Source organism: Eptatretus burgeri, chromosome 16, assembly GCF_056783735.1.
Source record: "Eptatretus burgeri isolate ZD-2024b chromosome 16, Ebu_testis_v1, whole genome shotgun sequence".
Classification (NCBI taxonomy): Eukaryota; Metazoa; Chordata; class Myxini; order Myxiniformes; family Myxinidae; genus Eptatretus; species Eptatretus burgeri.
Window position 1 is genome coordinate 17,074,576 of NC_140976.1, and position 25,096 is coordinate 17,099,671.

Below are 25,096 nucleotides of genomic sequence, written 5' to 3' on the forward strand. Positions count from 1 at the left end.
GACCTCTATGTGCTTTGTAAGTGGGAAAACCTGCAAAATCGGCAGTGTATCAAATACTTGTTCTCTCCACTGTATATATACGTGTGTATATATATATCTTCTTCTTCTTCTTCTTTCGGCTGCTCCCGTTAGGGGTCGCCACAGTGGATCATCCGTATGATCCGCATAGTGATTTGGCACATGTTTTCCGCCGGATGCCCTTCCTGACGCAACCCTGGTCGCCTCTTCCGACACATATATATATATATATATATATATATATATATATATATATATATATATATATATATATATATATATATATATATACATATTGTTGCGAATTCGCGCCCGCCAGCGTGTGATCAGCCGCTCGACTCCAATGGCGGCCGCCTCGCCCATGGGAACAGACAATTCTGTCGTGACCCTCTCGGAACAACGCCGGGAGCTAGTCACGGGTGGGGGTTTAACCCCACCACGACCGTGCCAATTGCCCACCCGCGCAGGATAGGGTTGCTCGCCAAATTAGATCTACCTAAGTACCTGCGTGGATGGTCGACCGGGCGATCGTACCTCGCCGCAGGCCGACTCCGGACATGAACCGCTTAAGCGGTCCGTTCCGTGCTATCGGGATAATCGAGCGGTGTTATCGTCGGCCTCGACGGTTCCGATTAATTATCGGGCGTATTAATCCCACTATGAACCCTTTACGTGAAACAGGATGGAGGGTCAATAAAGAAAAGACGAAGCGAAATGGGAAAACAGTTCACACAATGCACATTTATTACGTGACACACGGAAAGCACACATTTTCAGCCAAACAGTCAAAATGCACCTCTATCAGTAAAACAAAAGAAACAATGACGCAGAGTTCCTACCGATTACGCGCACACACGGCAACACTTATACAGTTCTACTTTACAGACGGCGCCAACACACATTTACTCAAAAGCAAAGGAAAGAAGCCACCCTCATAGACAAGGGGCAGATAGGCCTGTAGGCCAATATGTGCACGGGACCTGAAGGAGCGGCAAGGTCCGCGAGACCGGGTGGGTCCTACCCGCGTCCTCGTGACACGTTGGCAGATGAGCCGCAGATGTGGCCGCGTGGCTGTGCCCCGACTCCGTGCTCCTTCGCGGGTTTCGTTGGCACGACGTTTGGAGTGGGGTGGGAATGGGGCCCCCATTGTTGCATTATCTCAGCGCGGGGGAAAAGGGGGAATTGTTGATGCCCTGGGGGAGTGAGAATGGCTGGCTGGCTTGGGTCCCACGATGAGCGATCTCCCACCGCGACCTCGTCGCCGACCGCCGTCCTTCTCGCCTCAGACCTGAGCTCCTTGGCCTCTTCCCACCACTCTCCTCAGCCGACTGCAGAACCCAACTCTATGCCTTCGCCACCCGACTCCACTCTCTGCCACACTCTGCCGCTGCCACACTCTGCTCTCCAACCAAAAACTGACTCCTCCCCACTATTCGCTTTGCGCTCGCCATTTTATAGGCCGACAGGAGAAACAATATGCAAATTTCCGGATCAGAATGACCTCGGGGGCAGAGCCACGCTCGCCAATTGGACGGAGGAAAAGTGGGCGTGAACCTCGCCTGATCCTAGAATTTGCATATATGGATCTCACACAGACGCGCCTGGAGGCGGGGCCAAGCCGTTCCGCGCTTGCTAATTGGACGGATCAGAAGTGGGCATGTAGCGTTCTTGATCCGAATTCTCCCTCAGAAAGGCCGCTATTTGCACTCGCGGCTCGGTGCGTATCTTGAACGAGCCCAAGACAGCCCGACGCTCAGTGTTCACAGGTGGTGCGGGAATGGCCGTAGAAGGAGAGAGGTGAGGGTGGTGGAGGGTTTTTGGTGGTGGTTTGATGGTTATGGCGGTTGAGACGTGGTTGGTTCAAAATAAAGATAGACCAGAAAAACGGCTATCTCAAAGCGTCGCAGCCCGAATGAATCACATAAATTCCCTCTAAACAACGGGTTTGGGGCTAACTACACATGTACTTAGAGTTATCTCACCTACGGGCCCTGAATGGTGGTTTGCGAATTTCCACAGCCGTAACAATATATACGGTGAGATATTTATCGGTATACCATCCTGATGAGGGCAAGTAAGCCCGAAATCTGGATCGGTGGTTCTGTTTGATGTGTCACTGATGACAACCATATAATCTTTGTCTCTTTGACAGAGTCACCGGGCCGAAGACTCTGTGTTGGAGCCGACGCTTTGTTGTGAACTGTGTTCAATGGGGATCAGCGGAGTGCTCATCACACTCATGTTTCGATTTTCCCGCTGGTCACATCACGTGCCTTCCGGTTGAATGGTTCACATTAGCAGGAGCGATTGTCTGGGTGGCAGACGGACGGTTGCTGTGTGCAGATTATGCAGTTTTACCCTGTGAGACATAATCTGCGGCGATGCTCACCATAGCAGTCAGGAGGTGCATCTGATGTGTGTGTGTATACGTATATACGTATATGTATACATCGTGTGCGTGCAATAATTCACGAAGGCCAACCTCGTAATAATGAGCCAATGACAACAGAGTCCCTCATACATGTTTGAAATTTGCATGATGGTTGTAGGAAACAAACAAGGGCCTGTGTTGGCACAGGCCAGACATAGTAAGAGTTCAACCAGTCATACTCACTCAAACACCAACCATGCCACCCACCATCAGTCCCGATCGATCAATTGGAATCACTCTCCTACTGGCTTCCATATAATCAGTCGTGTTGCTAATAATAGCCTTGGCCTTCCGAAATGTAAGCCGACATAGCAAGGCTGATTTGCCTCGATGAATAAATCATGCAAATCAAGCATATAATGGCTGAATATGGATCATCAGAGAAATTATGAATAATCACGAGGCACTTACTTGTGGCAGCTTAGACTATGTTATTTTTCCCCGGTTTGGTAGTTTACGCAGTTAATTGCAAAACATTCTGCCCCACTGCTGCTGCGCGACTTCATTGAAGACGCGACCATCATACATATTCCAAGATGGCCACCAGAAATTATATACGAAACACCAGAAAGACCATTCTACTGTACTTATATTTCTATGGATGGCACTTCCCCCAAGCTCAGTGGCTGTATTTGTCTCATTGAACAGTCTTGTGTTGTGTCACATATGTTCAATGTATTTGTCCACGTGTGTGCATGGTACCTCCATTACAGCCTTAGATTGTGTATTAAAAAATAGCAAAAACTGTGATGGATTAGCTTTGACAACACTTCATGTTAGCTGCTCAGATAGCTGCAAATGGCAACACTCCTCATCCCCCCCCCCCAAAAAATTTTTTTCCCTTCCTTTTACTTGATCTCTGGGAGAATCCAGTCAGTGGCCAGTTTCCTTTGGGTCGTGAGGACCTCTGGGGTTACTGATGATGACGATGATGACGATGATATTGTCTGCTCATTTATAGTTTATTTTGAGTTGTGATCATGTGTTTTTGAAGATTCTGATGAATGTGAATTAAAGATTGCTAAATGGCAAGCTTGGTTTCTTCTCACCCAAACAAAGCTGCACTCATAACAGTCACGTATATTGTTGTAATAATAGAAAACATGAGTGGAGGCTTTGAGTGAATAATTTATGCTCATAACGTCATTTTGTTGTCACTCCTGAATGTGTCACTCCTGAAGACTGATGCACAGCAGTGCATGCAGATTACACATAGTCATCTAGTTCCTTCAAGTCATGTCTAACTTCTTGTGACATTCAAAATTAGATTTCTTCAAACATCCCTCTCCTACACTGCTTCCAAAAGCTCTGGTACAGACAGCCTGGTTGCAGCCAATTTACCCCATCCATCCAGCGCAAACGAAGTATGCCTGTTCCTCTTCCTACTTCAACCATACCCAGCAATGAGTGACTTCTCAAGACTTTCGTTTTCTGCACGCATCAGGTCAGATTTGGGAGCATGCACCAGAGCAGCACGTCGCTGCATCCACTTTCCGCCGGTACTCTCTATGCCTCCGTCTAGCCATCCCCCAGGCAGATGCCTGGCCCATCCCCATCTCCTTGATATGCCGATCAACCTGCTGCAAATATGAGGTATGTGGTTGGCCTCCTGCACTCGTTGAGAGAATCTGGTGAGCAGGATTAGCGTCAGGAAAATGAGCCACATGTCCGCACAGCCGCAGCTGATGTTCACGGACTATACATGGAACAAATCTCAGATCTAAATCTCTCTCAGCAACCACTCAATGGATTCAAAGTCTGACCAGCAATAGCCAAGGATTTTCCGAAGACACCTGGTAGCGAAGGAGTAAAATCTCCATTTCAGATCCCTGATCAGAGTCCAAGTATCACATCAGTAGAGTAAGACTGGAAGCACCAATGACTTAAAGACTCAGACTTTCATCCTCCTGCATAGGTACTGACACAGCACCACACCCTGTGATCCAGTGAATCCATGACTTCCCAGGCCCGATCCAGACGTCCATTGACATCTGGCTCACACCATGCGGAGTCATGAATATCACTGCCAAGGTAATTAAATGGAAGACCAAGAAGGAACTCGAAGAAGTAAAGAGCAGAGCAAAGATGGAGTCATCAGGAGGAACCTGGATACGATTCGGGTTTCAGCCGCTACTCTACAACCCTCAAATCCATCCAGGTGCAACCAAGTGAGCCTTACAGAAAAAATTTCTGCAAGAACTCACTTCTCCTGAGAGAGATAGATAACAAAAGAGAGGAATAGACAGTAAAATTGATGAAAGAGAAGAAAAAGCAAGAATTAGAATGAATAAAAAGAACTGCAAAAAAAAAAAAACGAGAAAGAAATGTGAAAGGAACAAAGAACAAAGATGTCAGGAAGAACCTGGATAGATAGATTTCAGCAGTTACACCACAGGCTCAAACACTGTAACATGTAAAGCTACCAGAGTGAATCTCTCCAAACACATGTAACTCACAACATGTCAGTGAATCTCTCCATGACATCAACATCCACACCACAAACAGGTACAGCCAAGATAGTAGCATCCAAGATGTCATTGAAAGCCTGGATCTTCGTTTTGTCCAAGGAAACCCGTAATTTCAGCAGCTCCGACTCCTCTCATTCAGCACCTCGAGGGGCCTCATAAGGATATCCAGTGTCTCCGCAAAGATGACTGCATCATCTGTGCGAAATCGAGGTCAGAGATCTTGACATTCCCAAACGATGCACCAGCAGCTTGATCTCTCTGACATCCTCCCCAGAATGCAGTCCACACAAGCGCTGAAAATTATGGGGGCCAGTAGACCCCCCGCCCCACCCCCGGTGAACTCCAGTAAAAACCGAAAATAAGTCGGAGATGGAACCTCAACACCTCAGAGCACTCTCAGTACCAGAGTATAGTTCAAAAATCAGACTGATCAGCTGAAATGTCTACACAAATGAGATAGCAATGTGATGGCAACCATTGAAGAATTCTGGTTCACAGTTCCAGACCCATGGGGACCAACACACGTCTCATAACCATCCCTGTCAGTGCCAGTCAATGCATTGAAATCCCTCAAGACGAGAAGAGTATCTCGCCTGGGGCACCGATCAACCAAAGACTTGAGCATGGCACAGAATATCTCCTTCACTGTGAGATCATTCACCTAAGTCAGAGTATAAACAGAGACCAGGGAAATGACACCCAAGGAGCGACGAATCCTTAGTCTCACACCGTAATATGCTCGTTGACCGGTGTTACCACAATTATCATGGGAGTCAGCTTGGTGGACACAGCTACAGCAATTCCTTGGGTATGGTAACCATCAGAGCAACCAAACCAGTCGTAGGTGGAACCACCCACCATGATGTCACCACCATCTCGTCTCTGAACCTCAGAGAGTGCTGAAATACCGATGTCCAAATGCTGGTGCTGAAATGGTAGCAAAGACAGGTGATCATCCTCTCTTAAAGATCGGACTTTCCAGGCACCCACCCGAAGGGAATACTAATTGAGTCAAGACATTTCAGCTTTTCATTTTTAATTAATTTGTAAAAATTTCAATAAATATGTTTTCACTTTGTTATCATTGGGTACTTTGTGTGGATCGGTTACTATTAAAAAAATTTTTTTTAATCCATTTTAAATTCACGCTGTACCGCAACAAAATGTGAAAAAAAATTGAGGGGTGTGAATACTTTCTGAAGGAACTGTATAATGGAGCACCAACTTCCTTTGATATCTCTTTGCTTTTTCCATGATCCAGCTCAGATTTTTTGATCTGAATTCTCATACCTCTTCATCTTCTGAAACCTGCTTGCTCAATGGGCATTTTTAGATCCTCGTGGAGGATCTCTAAGTCTTACTCATGTTGTTGTTCTTCATCTTCTTCTTGTGGACTTTTTTGTTTCACAGCCGACAGTTTTCATCGAAACTTCCTGAAACTTGGCGTATATATGTAGAAATACCCTGCGCAGACAGTAACGATCTCCGATTTTGAAAATTCCTCCGAGAAAACAAAGTTATGACGTCAAAATATCTCCGCTAATGGAAATCGCCTAAAAAATTATCTCCGAAACTAGGCAAGCTTTTTAAATTCTGTTTGTGGGAATCGAACAGGGCATTAGCAGAGATTAATTACCGCACATATGATACATCACTATGATGTCATATCAATTTTTATGACGTCATTCCTATTTTTTGTCATTTTTTGTTTCACAACCCAGAGTTTTCATCGGATCTTCGTGAAACTTGCCATGTATATGCAGAAAGCCCACGCGCAGGCAGTAACCATCTCCGATTTTGGAAATTCTTAATAGAAAAAAAGTTGACGTCATAATAGCCGCTAATGGAAATCGCCTGTACCATTATCTCCGAAACTAGGCAAGCTGTTTGAATTTTGTTTGCGGGAATCAAGCCGGGCATTAGCACAGATAATTTATCGCAAACCTGATACATCACAATGACGTCATATTCGTTTTTATGACGTCATCATTAAGAGGACGAGGATCTTAGCTCATTTGAGCTTGTTTGCTTAACAGCCGGAGCTTTTTCCGTTTGTCAGCTCTTTCAGTGCTTCACCTACCTCACATTCCATCACTATTGGTTCTTGCTCATATTCTCTTTCTTCAAAGGTTGCCATCACATTGCAATCTCAAAAACTTGTATAGTGTTTCGTTATAGTCCTTCCATTTTTCTTTCACCTGTGTTTCTTCAGTCAGATCTTTTCCTTTTCGACTTTTGAAGCCACCAATCTTCGACCTAAACATTCCTGTGATCTCTCTGATCAATTTCTTTGAAAGATCTTGTTTTTCCCAATCTTTTGTCACTTTCTATCTTTTTGCATGCTTCTTGAAATATTTATCTTCGTCTTTCCAGGCTTGTCGTTGGAAGTTGGCATTTAGCTGCTTAGTGTCCTCTCTTGTCGAGGCTTTGGTTTTCATCTCTCTTCTTCTGTCTGTAATATTTATTGCCTCTTTTGACAACCATTTTGCCTTCTTTCTGCTTGATTTTGGGATGTTGTTTTTGGCTTCTTCTTTCACAATGTCTTTAACCTCTTGTCACAATTCACCTGGTATTCTGTCTATCAAGTCCATCCATCCATCCATCCATCCATCCATACACTGCATAGAGTGTCGGTGTTGCCGAAGCAGTCTCCTGGGCTATTGTGCACAATCCTGGACAGGTCGCCACTTCTACCAAGTCCTGCAATGCAAAACTCCTCTTTTTAACCTCTATTGCATATCAGAAAATATAACCCAGGGGGAGAGGGAAAGAGGGGGGAGATAGAGAGGGAGAGGGGGGGAGAGACAGAGGAGTGGGAGATAGGAGGGGAGGAATGGGAGAGAGAGTGAGGTAGAGTGAGGGTGAGGGGAGGGAGAGAGGGGAGAGGGGTGGGAGAGAGAGGGAGAGGGGTGGGAGAGAGGGGAGAGGGGTTGGAAAGAGAGGTAGAGGGGTGTGAGAGAGGGAGAGGGATGGGGGGAGAAAGGTGGGAGGGAAGATTGAGGGAGGGAGAGAAGTGGGAGAGAGAGAGGGAGAGGGATGGAGGGGCAGAGAGGGGGGAGGGGAGAGTGAGAGAGGGGGAGGGGAGAGAGAGGGAGAGGGTGGTTTAGAGGGAGAGAGAGAGAGTGGTTTAGAGGGAGAGAGAGAGAGAGTGGTTTAGAGAGAGAGAGAGAGAGAGAGAGAGGTATGGAGAGAGAGAGAGCGAGAGAGAGAGAGAGAGAGAGAGAGAGAGAGAGAGAGAGAGAGAGAGAGAGAGAGAGAGAGAGAGAGAGAGAGAGAGAGAGAGAGAGAGAGAGAGAGAGAGAGAGAGAGAGAGAGAGAGAGAGAGAGAGAGAGAGAGAGAGAGAGAGAGAGAGAGAGAGAGAGAGAGAGAGAGAGAGAGTGGTTTAGAGAGTGAGAAAGAGAGAGAAAGAGAGAAAGAGAGAGAGAGAGAGAGAGAGAGAGAGAGAGAGAGAGAGAGAGAGAGAGAGAGAGAGAGAGAGAGAGGAGGAGAGGGTGAGGAGGTAGGGGGTGGAGGGGAGAGAGAAGGTGAGGTGGGGAGGGAAAAAAGAGATAAAGGTGAAGGGAGGAGGGGGAGTTACCAAATACAGTGCCTCGAGAAAGTCTACACACCCTTTCAAAATGTTCACCTTTTGTTGCCTGATCGCCAGGAATTAAATTTCATTAAATCAGACTATTTTCACCGTTATTTACACATAATAACCCACAACTTCCAAGTGAAAAGCAAATTCTACAAATTTCAGAAAATTAATTAAAAATACAAAACTAGAATATATTGGTTGGATAAGTGTCCACCCCCCCCCCCCTCAGTTAATACTTGGTGGAAGCACCTTTGACAGCAATTACAGCTGTGAGTCTGTTGGGACAGGTCTCTACCAACTTTTAACACCTTGATTCGGCAATATTTGCCCATTCTTCTGCACAAAACTGTTAAAGCTCAGACAAGTTGCATGGGGATTGTTGATGGACAGCAATATTCAAGTCATGCCACAGATTTTCGATTGGATTTAGGTCGAGGCACTGACTAGGCCACTCAAGGACATTTATCTTTTTGTTTCTTAGCCACTCCAGTGTAGCTTTGGCTGTGTGCTTCAGGTCGTTGTCATGCTGAATCTGTGCCTTTCCACAACTTTATCCTGGAAGTCTTTTGAAAGCTCCTTGGTGATCATGGTTGAGTTTTTGCTGTGAAAAACACTACTCAGCAGAGGAAACCTACAGGAACAGCTGATTTTATTCTCAAATAATCAGAATCACTTCAGTTTAACACAGGTGGAGGCCAATTAACTTTGTGTGTGATTTTGAAGGTGACTTGTTACACCTGAGCGAATTTGCAATTTCTATTATAAGGGGGGTGGACACTTCTCCAACCAAGATATTCTAGTTTTGTATCTTTAATTAATTTGATATCGTCGCCCCCTTTGATATTGTCATCCAAAGGTAAGGTAACCACACAAAGCAGTGATACCCTGCCGGGATTGGCGTTACCAATCGGCATTCATGGTTGATTAGCAACCCACTGAGCCACAAAGTTATCTGTGCCCGGCAGCCTCAGGGCCGGGCATTTGAGAGGGACCCAAGTGCTTCCCCTCATAGCGAACCTCAAACCCAGGGCAGTCATAAGATACAAACACACATACACACACATATACACACACACACACGCACACAAATGTACACATGCATAAAGTACTGCTGTACCCCGCTATTTACAAGGGAATACATTAGTGAAAAATGCCGTGAATGCAGGGCATTGTTTAAAAAAACAATACATGTTTATTTTTTAAATCGTCTCAGCTCGTGGAAAAGAGATTACACAGAACAAAACAGGACACAACATAGCAAAGGGAACAGCAGGAGAAAGGGGAACAACAACATCAGGCATCCTCGGTTCCCAAGTTCGAATCCTGCTCAGCTGTTGAATTAATACCACGTGGGGTTGACTCTGCCTGTCATCCTTCCGTGGTCGGCAAAATGAGTACCAGCTCGCATGTGTCAGAGTGGCGACCCATCCAGGAATGTGCCCAATAGCCAAGGAGACTGCTTAGGCAACACCAATGCTCTGCACAGATTATGGTCCCAATGGGTGGATGGATGGAACATTAGGGCGGAGGGAGAAAGTAGATGGAGACGGGCAAACAAGGGATGCAGGTAATGATGACGGGTAAGAGAGAATGCAAAGAGTGGACAATATGGATACATAAGAAAAATTATGTTTGACCAGTTTGTGATTTTTGTCAAGGTCTGAGGAGAGGGGAGAAGCTACTGTCTGTCTGTCAGAGCGATGAGAGATGTCATTGCAGAGAGTGGAGTCATCAGCAAGGAGAAAATAGGATTTTCCAGAGAGTCATTGAGATAATTGATGAAGATTAGGCGTATGGGTCGTAGAACATTGCCTTGGGGTATTCCAACCTTGACAGGGAGAGAAGAAAAGATTCCGTTGAGAGCTACGTTGACTACGAGAGTGGAGGAAGAGAGTAATCCAAGAGTGGAGTTGGCCTTGAATTCCATAGGCAGACACTTTGGAGAGCAAGGCAGGATGGCAAACTGTATCAAAAGCTCGAGATATGTCCAGAGAGACGACTCTGATCTCATGTCTGATATTGAGGACCTCCACCATTGTTGGGAGAGTAGAAGCAGCATGTCCATGGTAGAGTGACCAGGTCTGAATCCAAATTGATGATCTGAGATAAGGTTTTGGAGAAAAGGAATGATTTTATGTCAATTGCAGTGATGGATTCCACGACCTTGCTGATGATTGTAAGTACAGTTAGCTAATTGGGTTGGAGTTAAGGGGATACGTTTTTGCATCTTTTTATGTAATGCTGTGATGTTGGCTGGTTTGCAATTTCCCAGGTGGATATGGAAGACCAGTCCTGATATATAAAAATAAGCGAATATATAAATTATAAATTTATAAAAACCGCAAATACGTGAATGTTGAAGCAGGTCACACTTTATGACCCGTGAATACATGGGGTCCGTGAATAGTGAATCTGTGACTTGTGAGATTCGACAGTACATAAAAAAGACAAAACACAAATATTTACCTTTAAACAGAGTTCCTTGAAAAAGGAATTCAAGTGGGAAATTAGTGAAATTCAATTCAAAAAATATATCAAGTCACAGAGAATGGAAAATGTCAGTTTATGCTTTTCACAGCTTGAACCAACATGGCAGAACTCTGAAAACGAGGTCGATCGACATCCTTTTAATACGTATCCACGTCGAAGTGACACGTGGATAATAAAAGCAGATCACACAAAAAGGTTAAACAAAGCGATATCATCTAAAAAATAAAGTTGCACACATTTTCAGTCGGTGAGGCACCACATGCCATTGTGGGACCCAACACAGCCGGTTGATGTGTTTAGATTGACAGTATGGGTACTATTGCTGTGTATCGCCACAGCTTTGAAATGAACAACCAAGCAGCTTGAAGAGCGTTCGCCAAGTGGCTTAAGCACTCAAGCAAGCACTCAACAAAATGGTTGATAAGGAATGACTGCCTTGGCAAGCGATTAGTGATCAGTTATAACGTACCACTCAGAGATGCCCGGAAAGTCAAACAATGTCTGAAAGGGACAAATGAACACTTTTTATTCAGTCGTTGGAACTGCTGCTGAGGTCAATTCTGCAGATTAAATTTTGAAATTCGGTTCAGGTAAAGACATTCTCGAGCTTATTGCATGTGCAGAAATTAAATAAAGCCATGAACACTGGGATCTCTGGGTGTTTATAAGCGATTCATAGGTATGAAGATGGGGCATTCAATGATATGAGTAAAGCGAAAAACATTTTTTAATGCTTTATCATTAGAAACCATTGCAGCCTGTTCCAAGTCAAGGCAATGTTGAGTAGGCCAAAAAAAAGGTGAATTAAGACCCCAGCGAGGAAAAACAGGCTGACCAAGGATGAAGCCTTGATAAAGGATAATTAAATAAGGCCATTATTTATCTTCAAAAGGCATGTTTTAATTCACGCAAACACACAATTTTCAGTAATGCACTTCCTTGGAGTTCACATTGGTATGCATGCAAAGTTTCAGGCTGTTAGGTTTCATGGTTTTGGAATTATGGAGGACACGCACGCACACACGCACACACGTACGCACGCACACACACACGCACACACGTACGCACGCACACACACACACACACACATACAAAAACACACACACACACACACACTTGTATGGATGTGTCTAAGAACACTAATTTTATCCATTAACTTTTCCCGAGTAGGAGATGCCGAGATGCTTTTCAAAGTGCACATACAAATAATTTCAACCCACAATGACAGGCAGAACCACCTCACGTGGTGTTACAATTGCTGCCAGATTAACCAAGCAGCCATTCTCAACTTCTGTGTTTGATGGAAGATGTGTTTCTCAGCTGGAAAATATATATATATATATATATATATATATATATATATATATATATATATATATATATATATATATATATGTATAAACATATATAAATAAACATATATATGTGTTTATATGTATATACATATATATATATATATATATATATATATATATATATATATATATATATATATATATATATATATACACACACACACACACACACATATATACAGTGTTTGTACACATATATACATACATATATATATATATATATATATATATACATATATATATATATATATATATATATATATATATATATATATATATATATATATATATATATATACACACACACACACACATATATACAGTGTTTGTACACATATATACATACATATATATATATATATATATATATATATATATATATATATATATATATATATATATATATATATATATATATATATATATATATACCTGTATATATATATATACATATATATATATATATATATATATATATATATATATATATATATCTATATATATATATATATATATATATATATATATATATATATATATATATATATATATATATATATATATATATATATATATATATATATGTATCTACAGCACCACACATTTAGGACCAAACAGTATTTGTGTGTGACGAAGATGAGAAAATACATCTTCATTTCACGTCAAAGGGCACAAGAATCTGGGGGCATTATGAAAATGTGAGAATGAATGGCGATATAATGCCGCGGAGTGAGGTGGCGCCCTGTGTTCTTGCCATCTGCCATTTGAATGCAAGGGCATCACAGCAGACTGTGGGACATGCATCGCTGCCAACTGTTCCCCTACAGGCCTTCCTTTCTCACCACAACTTTTTACTGACACTTGTGTTTAATGTCAGACATTGGAAATGTCACAGGTTTCGGTTCAACACAGTGTGACAAAACTTATAACCTAATCCAAAAAGTAAGACCAATTATGAACAATTTCGGGAAGAAGATCTGGTATTCGTTTTGCAATAATATCAAACACATGTAAGAACATCACAACCAACAACAGCACATTCGGCGTATACCCACCAATAGGTGTCCCGACACCATAGCCCTTGGAATCGAGAAGACCCCCGATCTGTGTCAGGTTGCAGTTGCGTTGTACCACATACTCGATACTAGTCGACTCCATGATGAATGCATAGTCAGTGGTCAACACGCGCTTGATTCCTTCATCGATGGTAGATACGAGTGCCGTTGATGCACGGCTGCTCATGAATGCCCACATTTTCTCGTATGTGGATATTTTTGATTTCTGCGCGAGAGTAGTGAAAAGTAATGTGCGCCCATAATCGGTCGATTGCTGTGCAATACAATGTAGTTGTCACTTTTAAGTTTCCACTCAGCTCAGTCTTTCGGAGTGATGAAATATGCGCCACAATTATTGGTAATGAAAGCAATATTAAATTCATTTTCTCCACAGGACCCAAATGCAAAATTGCAGTCAGCATCAGGCTTGATTCCCAGGTCCTTAATAAAGTGCAACAATTCCCAGGTTTCTTCTAGCAATCTGCAACTCCCATTGCTCATTGTATCCAGCCCTTGGTCTAAGATTTACTATGATAATAAATAAAATAATTCGATTTATAGCCAAATGGTATTAACCAACTGGTATGATGGCATAAACCTTGTTGAGGTATTAACGTCTTTATTTGGTAAGGGACCATTGTATGGACTGGCTGGTGAGTAAAGTGGAGTGGGGAAAGGATAAATATAGAAAGTTACAATCAATAGCACGAAGAGAAAGGTGGTAAGAGTGCAGGGAGAAGGGAAAGAAGTTTGGCAGGAGATAGGAATAAAGAGATATGGAGCATACAAGTGGGGCTGTACCGATACGGCTGTGCAGTAATACACAGGTAAGATGACACACGAAATGACAAATGATACGAGTTTGGTTCAAATTTGATCTGAGCTACAACATGCAGATATATTTAAATACATCAATAGTTTTTGAGGGAACTTGTGTATATATATATATATATATATATATATATATATATATATATATATATATATATATATATATATATGTACCTGGTGTTGCCTTAATGGTTAGGGTGGTGAGCTTTGGATCCTCGGGTCCTGAGTTAAAATCCCGCTCAGCTGTTGAATTAATACCAGGCAGGGTTAAGTCATCGGCCTTTCATCCTTCCGAGGTCGGCAAAATGAGTGCCAACATGCTGGTATACTGTGTTGGAGTGGCGACCCATCCAGGATTGTGCCGATTCGCCGAGGAGACTGCTTAAGCAGCACCAACGCTCTGCAATGAGTATGGTCCCAATCTCCTCATGTATATGTGTATATATAGAAATATATATATATATATATATATATATATATATATATATATATATATATATATATATATATATATATCTTCTTCTTCTTCTTCTTTCGGCTGCTCCCGTTAAGGGTCGCCACAGCGGATCATCCGCATGATCCGCATAGTGATTTGGCACATGTTTTACGCCAGATGCCCTTCCTGACGCAACCCTGGTCGCCTCTTACGACACACAGGGATACTATATATATATATATATATATATATATATATATATATATATATATATATATATATATATATATATATATATATATATGTATATATATATATATATGTATATATATAGATATGTATATATATATATATATATTTATATATATATATATATATATATATATATAAATATATATATATATATATATATATATATATGTATATATATAGATATGTATATATATATATATTTATATATATATATATATATATATATATATATATTTATATATATTTGCTCATATATATACATATATATATATATATATATATATATATATGTATATATATATATATATATATATATATATATATATATATATATATATATATATATATATATATATATATATATATATATATATATATATATATATATATATATATATATGGTGTTAGCGACCAATATTCATTCAGGCTTTTCCTGCAATGAACAAAACTTCTGGCTCATTTTGAAGCACCACCCTAGAAGTTGAGCAGACTCCATAATCAAGGCATCAGAAAGAAGTCATGAAACGAAACAGATTACTCAGAGCGACTGATTTCCCATGGAAGTAACTTATGACGAGCAGTTACAATTAGCTCCAACGCAAAGTTGCCCATGAACAGCTTCCGCTGCAATTCATTTTCTTTAAATGGCATCGCAGAAAGACGTTCTCTAATCTTTAGGACCAGAGCCTTTTCTCTCTAAATCAAGACCTTGATTTCAGCATGTTGATCTTCATTTTGGAGATGATTATACCATGTGAGCAAAGACATTTGTCAGACGTGGTGAAGATTCATAGTGGGTTTGAACGATGTGCTCAATTGCCATCTGCAAGCTCTGCGGACTCGTAAACTGAGCTTCTCCGTGTTGGCAAATTGAAAGCTGAATGCACAAATTGTTTTGTCCTTGTGATGTACAACCTGGTAAAGCACTGTGATGGCTGAGTGTGCATCACAATTGCATAGTACACTTTCTGTACATGGAGGATTATGGATTTATATCAATGGGAAGGCTCCTACCATGTTAATTAATCAAATTAAAGTTCTTGAGATTTATTGTTAATAATCAACAATCCCTGTGATCGGAATAACATAGTTTCCCTCTCTGATCATGCAAAATGTGTCGCGTGACAAAATACGCAAATTCAATCCTCGAGTCAACACGAGGAGGTTGGAATGCAGCATTTTTGTCACTTTTACTTGCACACATGAGCTGAATTTGGACGGTGTTCTCAAGGGATAATCATAACAGGGAGCTTCCTATGTGTTTGTTATAATTTGATGGTTATATTTTGCACCAATGTATTTGAAACATGGAGGCACTGCTAATGTACAAGTGACAAAGAAGAATGCAAAGGGGAGCTGCAAAGGTGAGGACATTCCTGATACAGTATCGATACATGTCTGGTCCTCCGGAAGCCAAGATGGTGGCCGTAGTAGAGTTGACCCCAATACACTTGTTTGTTCCACATGGACCATGGAAAGTCGAACCTTTATTTCTGTTGTTCGCTGTTGAATCCTTGCAAGCATCATGCACCCTTTCTGTTTTCTGATGAGCTTGAGCCTTGTGTGCATATACATTTGAAATTAATCATCAAGAGACCCAACAGAGATGGGAACAAATCCTGCAGTGTACCTTTGATGAGACCAATTAAATTCGAATGCGCAATCAGAATTTATGGCTTTAACTGTACACCCCCTGCTGCCTCCGTTTCACACCATACAATGCAATATTCTGTCCAACTGTCTCCACTTATGTAGTGTAGGTAATGGGATCTGTCTTCTTGCATAAATAAGTATCACCAAAAATTATACTGGCATCATGAAAAAGTATCTACATCGGGATGACACAAAATTATCTTGGCATGCCCACTGGAAATTCCCAGATTACCTTCAACTATATAAAGAACACCAATTTAGCGTCGTTATAACGTGATGGCAGAAATAACAAAGGAGATGAGGATCAAACAAGCCTTTTGACGAATGCCTACCTCATTAATGCTAATTGGTCCAGATTTTCACTAGAGGAGGAGCTTCACTTAGCTTATCTCCACTGATAAGAGAAATGTTTGTCTATCTGTTTGTCTGTCACCATTTTTGCTCAAAGATGGTCAAATGGATCTTCATCAAACTTTCAGAGGTCCATCAGTGAGTGCCAGAGAGTGTTTTAGGCAAAATAATTTTTTGGGGAATATTTTGAAGTAAAAGTTGGATTTTCTTTTTGAATCACCCTCTCGTGCCTAAGCCTTTGCAGTGATGTTAAAGGTAATATTAAATGATTCTCGACCCCATTTCTTAGTGGGTCTATGAAAGTGTTTTGGGTCCCCCACATAAGAAAAATAGAAAAAAAAAATTGATTTCTTCAAAATGTCAACACAGGATTATTGGGAAATGCCAGGTACCCCTACTTGTGTTGGAAACCTGGAAATGTGACCAAAGGACATACATACATATATATATATATATATATATATGTACTGTATATATACATACATACATACACACACACACACGTATATGTGTGTGTAGCCTATTCATAGTAAAATATATACTCTGCAATATTCAAGAGGCAAACCAGATAATGAGATATTCTGCCAATGGCAATAATACCAAAACATTTTGTGATTAAAAAAAAGAACAGCACCATTTGCATCAGTGAAATGTATCATAGCGAAATGCCAGCTTTCTTAACAAGATCAAGAGCTTACTTCCAACTCTGCAAACTTATCATATGGTTATCTTATTGTTTTCCCCCCCCCAAGTACAAACTTAGTGTGAGGCTATCAGAACAAATCAGCCTTCTCACCCACTCATCATAATGAGGGAAAGGAAAGTCTTTCAAAGTGCATTAGGTGAATGGGTTCGAAAGGCATGAATGAAAGAATTAAAAACCGCACACTTGGATGAAACAAGGCTCACCTGGAAAAAGACCATTGTTGAACCACTGCGTACAGAACCGTACTCTATTTTAGTTTGCTTGGCAAGGTCATCGGCTGATCCGATGGGAGACTCCATCCTCTCCACGGTTAGAAATGCAGCCAAGTTTGCCGTGTACGAGGAAATGATGATCAGAGTGAAGAACCACCAGATTCCCCCCACAATGCGTGTCGAGAGGGCCTTTGGCATCAGTTCTGAACCTGGCAATGTGGTAGGTCACAAAGTTAATGCACATCACTGCTGACCTCTAGCAATACTGTGTGGGGAGTAAAGATTACTGAACTAGGCCAGGATACTTCATGTTGCATTACCATTTCTAAAATATCAAAAATCCGAACTGTCTGAGAGAATCTATTAATAAACTAGAAGAGCACTCGGTAGAGCGCATACCTCCGCCACATAATGCCTGATCCACGAGAACATATCGGGCCCAATACATTTTTAAAATATCATGCTATGCGGTACTCTATCGTTTTTGGCCCAATCTCTCAATGGTGAAGAATCACTTTGGAAATTAAATAATTCTCGTATCCAGATCCGGATTCGAATCCACCAAAATTGAATCAATTCTTCCTTGTCACACACACACACACCAAACCTGTCCACCAAGTGTCATCCGAATCCGTCAACAATTTTTTGAGATATCGTGCTATATATCGGTTTAGCCCTACCTCAATTGTGAAGAATCACTTTAAAAATTCCAGTAGTCGGATCCAGATCTTCACAAAAAATCTAATCAGTTCGTCCTTGTCACACACCAAACCTGTCCACAAAATTTAATCCGGATCCGTGCACAACTTTTTGAGATATCCTGTACACAAACATCCAAACAGACAGAAAGGGCTGAAAACATAACCTCTTTCACCTTTGGTGGCGGACGTAATTAAAGTTCATGACAAAGATTAGAAAAACTGGCCCATGTTATGATATAGTAATATTATACACGAGTCACTCATTTGGCACATATTGCATGCATTGAAGAGGAGTTTATTAAAGCCAGAGAGAGAGAGAGAGCGAGAGAGAGAGAGAGAGAGAGAGAGAGAGAGAGAGAGAGAGAGAGAGAGAGAGAGAGAGAGAGAGAGAGAGAGAGAGAGAGAGAGAGAGAGAGAGAGAGAGAGAGAGAGAGAGAGAGAGAGAGAGAGAGAGAGAGAGAGAGAGAGAGAGAGAGAGAGAGAGAGAGAGAGAGAGAGAGAGAGAGAGAGAGAGAGAGAAAGAAGAGAGAGAGAGAGAGAGAGCGAGCGAGAGAGAGAGAGCGAGAGAGAGAGAGAGAGAGAGAGAGAGAGAGAGAGAGAGAGAGAGAGAGAGAGAGAGAGAGAGAGAGAGCGCGAGAGAGAGGGAGAGAGAGAGAAGAAAAGGAGAGAAGAAAGACATCAACCATGCACTTTTGTGCCGTGGTATCTGCCAAAACTCTGACAGCTTGAAGAGACATCTGTGCGAAAACACAGCCAAAGATCGGCATACAGGAGAGCTGGACATGATAGAAGTTTGGCTCGGAAATGTAACACATTCAGACAGGATGCTTGGCTCTTTGGCACCGGCAAACTTAAGCAATGGTCTTGGGAAGAGCAGACGTGACATGACAGGAATGTACACTATTGACCCCACAAAAAAAAAAAAACACTCACAAAGGATAATAAGCAGGGTGCTCACAAAGAAACACTTAGTCACTCACACAGCAAAGACCAACTAGAGACATTAAAAGTGAAGTGGAGAGGCCGAGGCAGAGATGAGCAGACAAAGAAACCGAATCGGAACAGAAAACATACAGTTGCCAAGAAGTTACCTTCTGTGAATATAATTGGAGAAGATTAAGTTAGAGAGTCTCAACTGGGCAGGATTGCAGGTGGGTCGAGTGGGGGGAAGGGGGGGGTAGGAGGTGGGATGTAGTTTCTCCAGATGCTACGTAGCAATATTTGTTACGAGTGGCAGATTGCCTGCCAGTCTGTAAATCCAGAAACTGTTGAGAGTGATCAAAATTTACAGAAATAGTGGGAATGGGAGCCGAAGGATTCCCGAGCATTCGACTCTTCGTGCGAGTCGCTCGAATCAGTGTGACTTAGTAATAGCAAAGCGTTTTCAACGGAAAGGAAAACTTGCCTGGCAAAGTTCAGACCAGGGTTCTGGAGTTGAGAAAAAAAAAATCATTCTTCTTCTACTTCTTCATATTATTCCTCAGTGGGCCATGCTTTCCTTGAATTCTCTTGGTTCTAGTTTTCCCTTTTATTTTGCTTCCCATTGCAATTGGAAAGAGTACATTGTTGATGTATTTCAGATTTGTGCATTTTACATCATTACACTTTTATTTTGTTGCTCATTTAAAAACGATCTGTTATTATCACTATTTCATTTGTTCAACAGATCAAGGAGCATTGAGAACAAGGGTTAAAAAAAAGAAAAATGATTGGCAACGGAGGTGATTGTAGATGAGGAACTCGGAGGGGGTGGAGGAGGGGGGTCCTTCCTGATGAAAATTACAGGTTAACTTGACATTCAACTTGCACACAAGGAACTTGGAATTAAATGAGATAGTCAAATCAATTTAATGTATGATCACTAATTGCAACAGAGGGTACCCTCCACTGTTTTACACCCCGAAATATGCTCTCGCATATAAAAAGTGAACTTGTAATGATGTTCAATAGGCAATTAGGATACCTTTCTGGGTAGCTGTTTAAGTTGTTGGCGACTTAATTTTGAATCCGGATCTTCCCAACTAAAGTTCTTTTGCGGATATAAAGTGTTAAGTAATCCCAAAAATGGCAAAAAACAAAGATGGCTGCCAAATGTACAAATAATCTATACTGATCCATATCTAATAAAGGTAGAATGATGATACAAGCCTTTTTAAATGACATTGTTGACATCCAGAAATCGAATGGAAGCAAAATACATCGGATTAGCCATTCATGGTCATTGATGAAAAGTCACTGCAATTTCCCATTATGGAAGCTCGTAGAATAATAGTGACCGACTGTCGCTCTTGATCAAATCGAGAAAGAAAGAAAAAAAAGATGTCATGTCTTCATTATCAGTTCTTTGCCATCAAAGTAAGCTTTGCTGAATTTAACCAGTGTGGTGTAATGGTTAGAGCATGTGCTCTGAGTCTGGGATGTCGGCACTTCAAACCCTAGCTGAGTCATCCCAAAGACTTAAAAATGGAATGTCCTGCTTCCTTGCTTGAAGTTCAGCATTTAAGAAGGACAGAGCATGGACAAACATCGATAAGTGCAGACTTTGATGGGCTAGATGGCCTTCTCCTGCATTGAAGTTCCTTGCAATGGAACATATTATAATTATTGTTTCCAGAGCCTCCACACTTGACACATGTTGCAGAGCAACTCAAACTCATTTTCCTTGCATGAACATCTCAGGCTGCTTCACCTGCTGTGAGTCACATGTAAATCACAAGTAGGAGCTGTCTCAGGTGCTGGTTGCAAGTCAGTCATAAAAGGAAGAATTGATCCCTCAAGAACTCTTTCTCCCAATTTTCCAGACCTCTTCCACTATTCGATTTATGATGCACATGCATCATGCTGCAGCTGGTGTGAGGGTTAGGCTCTGTGGCTGAATATGGGAGGTTGTGTCATTCCCGTGGGTCGCACAAATGGAGATGATGTGAGTGCAGACCTCTGGGCCGAGCTGATACTTTACTGCATTCAAGTCCCACACAGTGTGTGCTTCTTGGTATTTTCCTTTGGTTCAGTTTGGAATATCAAGTCATGTGGTTCTCACTTCGTGTGTTAAAACAGTCAGATGATTTGATTTACGCCGTTGCTGATGAGACCAATGTGGATTTTGTTTGAAACTACACGGCTTCCTGTACGATCAAGACATGAACATATTTTTCAGCATGACAAGTCTGGCTGTTGTTCTGCAAGCATTCACTGGTTCTTTTTCTTTCGTATGGTTGAAATGAGAGAATTGATAGGTAAATTGGGCAGTCCTCAGCCAAGATTGGCCCACGCGGTGTTTTCACAGGGGAGCAGACTCTCTTATAGATGTGCAATTATAATCCATCAAACACAACTGCCTCTCCATACTTTGTCATGATGTAATGTTGAGAATGTAAATACTCCTGTATGCATTTATCCATGTGGCTATACAATACAATTAATAAGCCATTGCAATGGATTCCAGCCTCCATCAAGCTGGTGGATTGGGGGCACTCCTACACCAGGTGATCGGCCATCTGTTTATCACTGCTGTTACAGGTTGCTGTGCCTGACCCCCATCCAAAGATGGTTCAGGCGGTAGCATTCGTTGCATGGTAAACTATAGCCAGTAGGTGATGTAGAGATTGGCAGCATTTTTACAATCTACCAGTAGGTTGTTTCCTTCTCCACTCACCGAGTAGCCACAGTTGTCTGCTCTGTCTATTGGTTGACGAAGTGAAGAGTTGAGCCACTCTGATGAAGGGTTTACGGCTCTCGAGTCATTGTGCAGGCAGATCTCCGAGGATTTTGTCGTGGAAGGCATGGGCTGGTAACTCAACTGCCGTGAACGCAGCCTGTCTGGTTACAACTTTGTGTCTTCGATGGTGAGGCAGGATAAGTTGGTGTTGGTCGAAAGCAACCATTGATCACTCGAAGGGTTGAATTGAGCTGTATGTCCACTTTTCTCACATGTTTGCTCCTAGCCCAAGCAGGTACAGAATATTCTGTCGGGACGTGCACAAGTGCAAGTGTGCAAGAATGCAGGTTTGGAAAAATCTATTCACTGCTGAATGTTGATGAACCATTTCCTTGTTTGTCTTGCTGGCCAAGAACAGGTTCTTCATTGTGACATATTTGAGCAGCAAATGTCACATGTGCTCAAACGTTATCTCCTGTTTTTCACTGGGGAGGAGACTCTCTGATGCATGTGCTATTATAATCCATCAAATACAACTGCCTCTCCATACTTTGTCACGATATTATGTAGAGAATGGAAATACTCCTGCATGTATTTATCCATGTGGCCGTACAATACAATTAATAAGTACAACTGTATCTCGCACATACTGGTCTTGTTTAAAAAATAATAATTCCCACACATGGAAAATATACATTGTATGTAATTATTTTACCATATTGCAGTAGACGGTGCAGAGATGGCACATTTACCTTTGAGCTCTCTAGTCTGAGTTTCCTTCCCAACCCGAATATAAATTGAACAATTGGTGCTTTGCAGGAGGGGGTATTGCATCATAAAGTGTGTCGTACCTTGGGCAAAAGTTGAGTTGAGTGAGTTCCATCTGTTAACATTAGTTGGTGGACATTTAAGATCACACAATGTCTTTAGCAAAGAGTAGGCAATATACTCTTAGTTAGGATTAGGGTTAGTAGGTTAGGGTTATAGCTAACCCTAACAGCACGGATTCGGATGAAATTTGGTGGATGAGTTGGGTATGTGACAAGAACAAGCCGATTAGATTTTGGTATAAGGTCTGGATGCATATCCGGCCTATAAGTGGGATACAAATGTAAACCGTTCAGCCTGGTGGAGGTATGCACTCTACCGAGTGCCAGTCTCGTCATCTGATTAGATCTAATGCGATGGCAATTATTATTATGCAATGGGCTTCCATAATGGGGAATGAGCTCGATCTTTCATCAATGACCTTGAATGGCGAACCCTGTACATTTCGTTTTGCTTCCATTTGATTTAAGTATGCCAAAAATATCATAAAATAGCCTTATACAACACCATTCTACATTTATTAGATGAGGAGTTGGGGATTTGTTTTATATTTGGTGGCCATCTTGTTTTATACCGCGGGTTTTATTTTATTTCTCGGGTTTTACCTGAACACAGTTCCTTTGGACTGTTTATGTGTTACAGAGGACATTATCTGGGTATAAAGCAATGTAGATATCTTCTGTTGCAATTTGTGGTGGGTAAACCCTGTTATTTTATTTTATCCTCAAAAAAATGTTTTAACCGATAGTACGCAGCACAATTGATACTATGGTGACAGACAGCAAGGGATCTTTAACTCGACATTGAAGACAGATTTTTGGCAACTTTAAAGGATTATCTGCTTCAAATGCATTATTTAGGTACTTTCATCCACTATATTATCGTTTTACATGATTCAACCCCCATTACAGAATATTGACACAACGATATTTAGTGTTGTCATGATTTTGAGATTTTGCTTGGAACTCCGCTTTCTGGAAGTATTTTTATTAAGCAATTCTAAATAGGGGTCCTTCGGTGTTGGCCAATTAAGGTTGAGGATTTCTCCTGGCAGAGGCATCTTTATAGTTTAGTAGTCAATGCATTCCAACATCACTGAGATTGATGAGGAATTTGCTCAAAGTTCCCTTCATGTTACATGTGCCACATGGCATACCAGCATGCTGGGAAATTTTGTATTTTAAGCTAAGTTTGTCTTGCGGACAACTTCTAAATCCAGAACCACAAATCCAAGAAAGTATTTAAAATAAAATAAAAACTGAACAAAAAGCGAGACACTTGTAGTGTCTTCACTATACAGGCTTCATGAGTCAATTCAAATTGCTTGTCCAGTCCATTGGTAGTTTGCATGCGAGTACAAATACATTTGCATTTACTTGATAACAAATTGTATTGTAATTCCACGATGAAAATCTATTGAACTCGCCAAATGATGCACTGTGAAAATTATATGTGCAGTAACTTGTTGTTGCCTTGGGCCAAAGGACAGCACACTCATGTTGATTTACTGTTGACCAAACCATTGGACTGACGGCGACAAAATGCAATAAGCATGACGTGCTTTGATAGATAAATCTGTTCACAAGATGTAGCTTAACGTTTGCTTTGATCTCATAAACTAATCAGAGTGTTTGCAAATATCACGAGACCCCAAACAGCCTTACGTGAACCCATTTCCTTTCCTTGCCCTCTGAAATACATGCCAGACAAAATGCAGGCACAGGTGGGAGCGGCAATTAAGGGGTTAACGATCGGCAGAAAACACAACCAGAGGTACAGCCCCATGAAGACTGGCATGCACCCAATATAACGCCGGGGCATTGGACGGACACCAGCTCGCAGCTTGCCCCTCAGAGAACTACTTCAACTCGACAAAGCCGACTCTGTTTTAGCTGTTTGGTTGAGCATATTCATCCAATCACAAACTACAATAGATGACTTAATGGCGAGCTTTGTCCTCGAGTGGAGGAAAATATTGAGCTCACCAAGTCAACCCAGTTAGGCCTACATTATAATAGAAGCAGGCAATAACATATGTGGGTACACAGAGGGGAAAAGGAAGGGGGAAGGGGG

The 25,096-nt window shown here is 41.5% G+C and overlaps 1 protein-coding gene across 1 annotated transcript in view; it reads right to left on the reverse strand.

Annotated features, from left to right (window-relative positions):
- LOC147010612 (glutamate receptor ionotropic, kainate 2-like) overlaps nt 1–25,096 on the reverse strand; it is a 298,336-nt gene that overhangs the window by 42,600 nt on the left and 230,640 nt on the right. Inside the window, exons 14-15 of the mRNA XM_085860314.1 lie at nt 17,828–18,045; nt 13,396–13,621 (exon numbers count right to left, since the gene is read on the reverse strand). Coding sequence (XP_085716440.1) covers nt 13,396–13,621; nt 17,828–18,045 — 444 coding nt within the window. The remainder of the gene's footprint in view (nt 1–13,395; nt 13,622–17,827; nt 18,046–25,096) is intronic.